This window comes from Crocuta crocuta, unplaced genomic scaffold, assembly GCF_008692635.1.
Source record: "Crocuta crocuta isolate KB4526 unplaced genomic scaffold, BGI_CrCroc_1.0 scaffold35, whole genome shotgun sequence".
NCBI lineage: Eukaryota > Metazoa > Chordata > Mammalia > Carnivora > Hyaenidae > Crocuta > Crocuta crocuta.
Window position 1 is genome coordinate 1530223 of NW_027530625.1, and position 8348 is coordinate 1538570.

Genomic DNA, 8348 nt, shown 5'->3' on the forward strand with positions numbered 1-8348 from the left:
CCTTCCCCGCCCCCGCCCCCTCGTCCCCCGCCCCGCCCGGCCTCACTTTCTCTGGGCCGCATGTGCTTCCTCCCTCCGCGGCCCCGGCTCCGTGGCGCCGGCAGCCCCGGGAGCCCCGGGAAGTTCGCGCGCGGCAGCTCCGCAGCCGGCAGCCGGGAGCCCCGCAGCCTTCGGGGAGCGCCGGGGCTGGTGGCCCCTTTGTTGCAAGAGGCGTGGAGGGAGCGCTTTTGTTCTGAGTTAGTCACGGTGGCCGGCTGGAGGCTGCTACCTCATTATGCGCCGGGTCTGCTTGTCTGCGAGGAAGCAGATGGTGGGGAGGTAGGCAGCGGCGTGAGTAGCCAGACCTGAATCCCGTTCACCTGTCACCTCCCACAAAAGGCAGGTTCTAGGGACTTAGGGATTCTTTTTTCCCTGTCTGGGGGAGGGGCGTCGAGGGGCCGCCGTTTCCGACGCCTCGGAATATTACTTTTACCTGCTCCCCCGACTCCTTGCCTTCCCCTCGGCTTCGGCTTCTCGCGCCGTGTAAATGTCACTCACGTGTCAGGATGTGTGTTTACAGCCTGTTCCTTTCCTTGTTTAGTCCTCGCGGACCGGGCTCAGTGGTTGTGCGACGTTCCCCCTCTCCCGCCCCCACCTCCGCCCCCGCCGCCGCTGGGGGGAGATTCGCAAAGTTACCTGCCTCTGAGCCCAGGGCTAGGGCACCCAGATACCGCCCCGCGGCAGGAGATGCTTTGGAGCCTCTAGCGGACCGGGCGCGTCCCAGCCTGACACCGAGGGATGCCTAGGCGGGCGCACCCGGCGGGAATCTTGACTGCCAGGGAATTTGGGGTCGGTCAGTGGTGGGTTTGGGCGGCAGGTCGGAGAGGCGACGAAATCGTGTACTTACATTTGTGGGGGGAGTGAAGAGCCGCAGGGTGTGTTTCCCTGTATCTTGAGAAGCCCACGGCAAGAGTTGCCGGAGTGCTCCTCCTCCCCCACCCGCCCCCCTCCTCCCAAAGCAGCCCCTCGAATTCTCGAAAGCGTATTGTATCCGTCTAGCCTGGGCGCGGAGCTGCACCAAGGCCATGCTCTCCAGCGTTGTTACAATTTTTTCTATTCTTTGGGCGACCTCCAGATGAACCCCGGTGACTCCCAGATTAGATTTTCATTCCTTACTTTCTTTGAAAGAAAGTGGCCCAGATGCGTCGGTAAAACATGCCCGTGTATACGTGTAGGCGTCCGCATGCCCGGGCGCGCTGGCCGTGTGCAGGCGCCAAAGCACACGTCCGTATGAACACTCGCGCACGCGCGCGTCTTTGGGTTTATGGTCCTTCCCTCGCATTGGGGCATCTGTGCATGTTCAGCGTGTACACACAAACTTGTAACTTCAGGAGTTTTTTCAATTACGCAAAACATGGCCTCGGAGAAGAGCACGCAGGGATTTAGGTAGTATTGTCTGAACGTGAACTTGTATGTATAACATGCAATTTACCCTTTTACAAATGCATCCTCCCACCCGGCACTGGACACTTGCACTTGATGTCTGTGTAGACCCTAGCTCTACATCGCTGCTGGTCGTATTTTTTGCCAACAGAAATGAAGGTGTGTGTTTGTACACACGAACACGAATGTGTGTGCTTGGACAGTACAAGCACACGTATATTTATGTTTGAAAGTTATGCCCGGTAGGGAGAAGGTATGATTTTGTGCCGCCGCAACTCTGCCCTGTAAGATGAACTGCACACATCCTGGCTAGCCCCATACCTTCTTTTGGCAAGCAAATCACTCCATACTGACCTGCCTCCAAAACAGACACAGAAAATGGGACTGTTACTGGCATGCTCATTCAGTTTTTCTCCACGGTCACTTTTTATTTCCTAAACCCAGCTTCACCACACGCCTAGGTGTCATCCTTGAGTCCCTGAGAGACTCTAGGTCGAGCCTGAAGGCTGGGGTGGCCGTTGGGATTGACCCACAGGCCCGGTGGTTGTTCTTGGAGAAGTGGTGCAGTCGGGCGGCAGGGTGGACAACTGCCAGCAGCTGGGTCTGGGGCATGATGCAACTAGCCAGCAGAGGATGGGCCTGTGGTCTTTAAGAACCCCACTAAGGCCGAATGTATGTTGCGGTGAGAAAGTTTTTAATAGGAGGAGATGGAGAAAGAAAAGAGGGAGCGATGAAAGTTTGGTTAGTGCCTCCTATGGTCTAGGTACTTTAAATCCATGACCTCTTTTGTTCATTACATCTGCGTGGAGGGTGCCGTCTTGGCCCTCGGTGGAAAGATCAGAAACAGGCTAAACGAAGTTAAGTCACTTGCCTGAGGTTACAATGCGCGTAAATGGCAGAACTGGGATTCGAACCTATTCCTTTCCTAGTCCCTAAACCCAGGCTCCCATCCACTCTTCCAGGCTTTAGAGGGACAGAGAAGTGCAAGAATGAGCTACACGCTCCCACAAAGTGGGCCCTAGCTTGCTTGGAGCGAGGCTTTGCCGGCTGGCCCTCCTGCCCCAGGGTCTTGCAGCTCCCGCTCACTCTTGCCTCTCTGGCTCAGCCGGGTCCTCAGGAGGCCCGCGCGGCCACCCGCGACCCGCAGCGCGGAGCCTGGGCCGAAGGCCGAGCTCCGCGGGAAGCAGCTGAAGGCTCCCGCAGCTCCGTCCCAGGCTTGCCTTCCCAAGCCTCCCCAGCCGGTGCCGAGGCGGCGGCTCTGGGCCGAGGGGAGACCGTAGTGAGAGCTCCTCCAGCATCCTCTGGCTGCGCCTTCTTAGGATGGAGACGGCGGGGAGAGAGGGTTTAATTTTCCATCCCGAAGAAATCGCAGGAAACTGTTCGTAGCTTAAAAACTCCAAACCCCGCGCTCTCCCTCCTCCCTCCCTTCCCCCCCCCTCCTCCAGCCTTGCCCACCAGCTCCCACCATCTCGTCGCTCCTCTCCTCCTCCTGCTTCTCCCCTCCCTCTCGGGTCTCCCGCCTTCCCGGAGCACGCGCTGCCAGGGCCCGGGGTGCTGGGCGGCCAATGGCGCGGCGGCAGGACGTGATGTAAGGCGCGGCTGTAGAAAAGGCGCGGACGCTTGGCTGGCGCGGACTGCAGAGCCAGGGCTGGGCTCGGNGTGCACGGGGTCATCGACGAGATGGACCGCAGGGCCAAGAGCGAGGCTCCCGCCATCAGCTCCGCCATCGACCGCGGCGACACGGAGACGGTAGGCGCACGGCTGCGGGGTCGGGGCTGAAAGCTGGGACGGGGCCGGGTCGGTCCGCGCTTCTGCTCTCCGAAGTTTGGGGGCACTTTGGGGAGCGTCCTTCGTGCCGCACGGGACTGGGCGCTGGGGATCCGCGGACAGGATGCAAGGCCCGTAGCTCCCGGCTCGGGGGAAACCCGGCTGCTGGGGCGGAGGAGGGAAACAAGGTTTAAACCGAAATTTCAGACCCCGAGGGTGCAAGAGAGCATTTCTCCCGAAGTGGGAGCGAAGTCCCACCCGCGCCCCGGGATGGCCCTCTTCTCACTACACCGGGCCCCTGTGGTCTCCAGCTCCGCGTTCCCCTCCACTACTCGGCTGTAGCTGCTGGCGGCGCCGCCTGCGGCGCCGGGAAGGGCGAACCAAACGGGAGCACTAGGGCTCCAGCCGGCGTGGGCCGCTCTAGTCCCGCCTTCTGGCAATCGGAGTTCCCTCCCCAGCACAATTTCAAGGGTCCAAGTCTTCTGGGCCAGGGGTCCAAGTCTTCTGGGCCAGTGCTTTTCGTTGATCACACCCCCCGCCTCCTGGCCGGCCGACCTGGCCTGGCCAGGGCTGGGAGTTCAGGCCCTGGCCTGGCTCTTGTGGAAGGAGAGTCCATTTGGATCTCCATACCTGGCTTTGCCAGCCCAGCTCCAAATAGCCAGTTCCTCACCTCAGACCTCCCAGGGGGCCAGGCAAGTAGCCGCTATCCAAGTTGGGCCCAGAAGTGACCTTTAGAGGCCCAGGAGGTGGGGAGCAGGAGCGAAGCTTCTCCACTTGTAAAACAAGGGCAGCAGCCTCAGTGCCTCTGGCTTCTGAGTTCTTCTTCCCGGATTAAACTCTCAGCCTGTCCTGCACTCGGAGACTTTGAGGGTGCCTCTGCACTCCACTCACCAGCTTCCAGGACCCAGGAGGGCCCCAGCAGTGTGGCCAAGGTAGTGGAGGGGCAGAGGTGGCTGCGACCTGTCCTGGCCTAAACCTTTGGCGTGCGGATCCAGAGATCCCTGGGTCCCGGGGCCAGGAACTCTGTGTATCTCCCGAGAGGAGTCTGTGTAGAGGGTGACTTTAAATGGTCATCTTACTCCTTTTCCTGGGGCCCAGCAGAGTAGCTCCTTTAAGAAACAGTTTCGAGGGAGCTTTTGGAGGGCTTGACTGGAGTAGCCACTGCTGCCCCAGCCCTCAAACACAGCCCAAGCCTTTCTGGGAAAAGGGCAAAGGGGGCAGGAAGGGGGAGAACTAAGGAGGGAGATCAGCCAGGCCAGCAGCCAGGCCTGGGCCTGTGGCCGGCTTGGGCTGTGTGGGCAGGCCTGGGTTCTGAGCCTCCTCAGTATGGGCCTTTTGGGGCGGAGGAAGCCACCGCACACCCTGGCCGCCCTCTCTGGGTTTAGGGCTAGCCGGAGCAACTGAGGGAGCCGCGGGTGTCCGTTTCCAAGCGCGGCGAAGTCGCAGGCTGACGCAGGCGCTGCGGTCTCCCGCCTCCCTCCCTCCACAGACCATGCCGTCCATCAGCAGTGACCGAGCCGCGCTGTGCGCCGGCTGCGGGGGCAAGATCTCAGACCGCTACTACCTGCTGGCGGTGGACAAGCAGTGGCACATGCGCTGCCTCAAGTGTTGTGAGTGCAAGCTCAACCTGGAGTCGGAGCTCACCTGTTTCAGCAAGGATGGGAGCATCTACTGCAAGGAAGACTACTACAGGTAGCCCCCCACCTCGGGACCCTCTGCCCCTCAGGACCCCCCAATCTCAGACACAATCTGGCTCAGTCTCCTTGTCCTCCAGTCCCAAGGGAGCGTTCCCTACCTAGGTCCCGCCTTGTCCAAGCCAGTGTAAATGGGGTGACAACCTTTTCAAACAGGAATTTGAGGGAACTCCTGGAAAGGTCTGAGAAGTATAGGGACCCAGAGAAAAGGGCTCCCTTCTGAGCCTAGACCATACATAAGCTTGGGTTGGAGGGGGGTCCTTGCACCCCTCTCCCTTTGAAGTTTCTTGGGTCAAGCAGAGGGAGAAGAAACACACACACACACACACACACACACACACACACACACACACAACACACACACACCAAGCCCAGGCAGCCTGGGCTGGTGTGGAACAAAGTTGGAAGGAGAGCTGGGGGATTGATTGAGTGCATTTCCGGGTCTTTCTGTGGCGATGGGGGTGAAAGCTGCCTGTAGGGTTAACAAGCCAGAGTCAGTAACAGGCTACAAGTTTCTTGTTTCTCCTCTCTGGTTTAGGGTTAGGGTCTGTTTATATGCCCCCCTTTCTTCCTTCTCTTTCCCTGCCTCTGCTTTTTTTTGTCCCCCCAAATTGCAAAAGCCTGTAGGATTCTCAGGTACGGCTGTGAAGGGCAGGGGTAAAGGTTGAGAAAGGGCAAGTGGGTAGTCGCCCCACCTCCCGCGTTCCCAAGCAGAGGCTTTCCTGGGGCTTACCCAGACTCTGGGCAAAGTCAAAGCCTCGTGGACATGCGTATGGTTAAGGGAACCTGTATTTTAGGGTAGGACAAGACCTGGGCCAAAACCTAGTCCCTCTTTCCCCATCCTCCAACTTAAGACTGGTTCCCATATTAAGGAGTAGATCTCCCCCAGTGGCAGCAGTGGCACCTGGAGGAGGGATATGGGGGGTGCCCAACCGTGTGTCCCCACAGTCCCTCCCTCCATGGTCCCTACAGGCGGTTCTCTGTGCAGCGCTGCGCCCGCTGCCACCTGGGCATCTCGGCCTCGGAGATGGTGATGCGCGCTCGGGACTTGGTTTATCACCTCAACTGCTTCACATGCACCACGTGTAACAAGATGCTGACCACGGGTGACCACTTCGGCATGAAGGACAGCCTGGTCTACTGCCGCTTGCACTTCGAAGCGCTGCTGCAGGGCGAGTACCCCGCACACTTCAACCACGCCNCTACAATGGCGTGGGCACGGTGCAGAAGGGGCGGCCGAGGAAGCGCAAGAGCCCCGGCCCCGGGGCGGATCTGGCGGCCTACAACGCTGGTGAGTTCGAGGAGCGCTGAGCGCCCCCCGTCGGGTTGGGGGAACGTGCGTGGCGAGGACCGCCGGAAGCTGGAGTGAATCTCAGTGTGATGTGTATATGTATATATCGCTCTGGATACTCGAGTCCTTAGATTCCTCAGACCCTAAGCGCCAGGTGACCTGGCAGAATGGACTTTTAGGCATCTCGGCTCCACCAGCCCGAGCGCACTCGGCTGGAGTGGAAGGAGAAGATGCATTAGAGTCTTGCTGACCCCGGTGCAGGGCCTCGTCGCTGAGAAAATTTTTAGAGGCAGCTTTTTGGCTTGGGCCTTTCCCCCACTTTGTTGGTCAGAAAGTGCAAGGAGAAAGCAGGGAGGAGCCGACACCAAACAGGCTCTGGGTTGGCGTCGCTGAGGACAGGGAGCTGGGGCAATGGATGAACGAGGCGAGGCAGGGCAGCGAGGGTCCCCAGAGAAAGGACTGGCGGTGGCCTGGGGCAACTTGCTTAGCCTGGCGTTGGGCCTGTCAGGTGAAATGTACTGAGGGCAGCAGGTTCCGGAAACTTGGGCCCAGGAGCCTTACAAACAAGAGCGGGTGACTGTGCCCGGCCCGATCCTCCCTTCCGCTCCGCCAGGTCTCCGTTTTTCCCAGGCTCCTTCCTCTGAGTTCTGGGTGCCAGCGGGGTGCTGGGATGAGAGCTGCGTGACCCTTGCAGGCTGCAAGCCGGCGCCTGGGGATGAGACCCCAGTAGGCCTGGCCTCTCGCGGAGTCGGGTGGAGGGGCTCGTTTCGCATTTCCAGCGTCTCAGAACCCCAAGCCTTTCCAGGAGAGTCTCTGCCCCCTCCCGCACCCTTCCCCACTCCGGACAGCTGCCGAGGTTCTGGGGGCCCGGCAAACTGAACCATCAACATCTGCCTGAGGTCTGCAAGGCCGGGAAAGGTTTATGACTCCCCGGGCTTCTGAACTAGATAGAGTTTATTTGCAATTATTTTCTTTCTTTCGTTTGCGACAGAATCGGATTCAGGGATTTTGTTTTCTCCCTCCTTTTCCCCTTAGTCGAATGTGCAAGTGGAAACAAAACAAAAACCCAGGACTGTGGGGAGAGGGTAGCGTGGGGGAGAAGTCAGGGTTATTTTGATCTTTAAAAAACTGAGCTGTCTGGGGNGCAGCTAGGAGCAAAATGCAGCCCCCAGTCTGGTAAACGGTGAAGTGGCCGCAGACAGGTCTGTGGCGGCGGATTAAAGATTTGTTGAAGGTTCTATCGGAGATGCCAGCTCTCAGAAACTTCCATCCTTCATCCCTCACCGCCCTGAAAATAGACTAAATCGAGTCCAGGCCAGGTCCCCCCAAACAAAGCGGCTCTATTTATCAAATGGGGTCGGGCCCCAGTAGGAAGCAGCAGGCAGACTCGACCACAGAGCGCATAGGGAGTGGGATCATGTTTTTCTAGGTAGGCAGCCTTGCAACTGGGTTTGAAATTGGAAGGCAGAAGAGTTACAAAAATTTATTTGCGCTTTTTGCTGCTCTGCCACCTTCCCCGGCGAGGTCCCGCGGCACCGAGGGAGAAGAGGTGGCTGGAGGCTGAGTTTCAATGGATCTGGCACCACTACAAGGCATTTCCCACCCATGCCATCTCCTCGTTTTGTTTTGGTTTGGTTTGGTTTTTTTCTTTGACCCTTCTCTCTTTTTTTACCTTTCAACACCCTCGATCCCCCTTCTCTCTGTCTCTCTCCCTCTGTGTGTTTGTGTCTGGGTTTCTCCGTTCCGGTCTTTTTCTCTCTCCCGGCGCGTCTCTGGCCTTGGCTCAGGCGGTAGAAACCGCACACCGCGCGCCGGCGGCGGTGGCCGTGCCGCTCGCTTATTCGGGGCTCCCGGGGCCAGGCTGGAGAAAGGGGGGCGCCTTCCTGGCCGCGCCGGGCCCAGCCAGGCCTCCCCCGGGTCTGGCTGGCGTTCTCCTCCTCTCCCCGCACAGGGCAGGAGAGAAATGGCCGCAGTGCGTGCCGTGGGGCGTCTGGAAAGGGCGCCGTGGAGGGTGGAGGGTGCCCTGCGGGTCGTGTGTATGGGCCAGAGCGTGCTTGCGGGTTTCTGACGGTTGAGGGCCCGAGCTTGCTGGTGTGAGCGTCCCACACCCGGGAGCCCGGCTACACCGACCCCTTGCAGAGCCCTTCGCCCTGCGGGCCAGTCGGGTGGCGGAG

The 8348-nt window shown here is 59.5% G+C and overlaps 2 protein-coding genes across 7 annotated transcripts in view; one reads left to right on the forward strand and one right to left on the reverse strand.

Moving 5' to 3' along the window:
* The window catches only part of DENND1A (DENN domain containing 1A), a 917228-nt gene that overhangs the window by 565226 nt on the left and 343654 nt on the right, over positions 1-8348 (reverse strand). The window lies entirely within an intron of this gene.
* Positions 3088-8348, forward strand: part of LHX2 (LIM homeobox 2) — a 20124-nt gene continuing 14863 nt past the window's right edge. The window contains 4 exon segments of the mRNA XM_077768491.1: positions 3088-3171; positions 4679-4881; positions 5856-6082; positions 6085-6174. Coding sequence (XP_077624617.1) covers positions 3103-3171; positions 4679-4881; positions 5856-6082; positions 6085-6174 — 589 coding nt within the window. The 5' untranslated portion in view covers positions 3088-3102.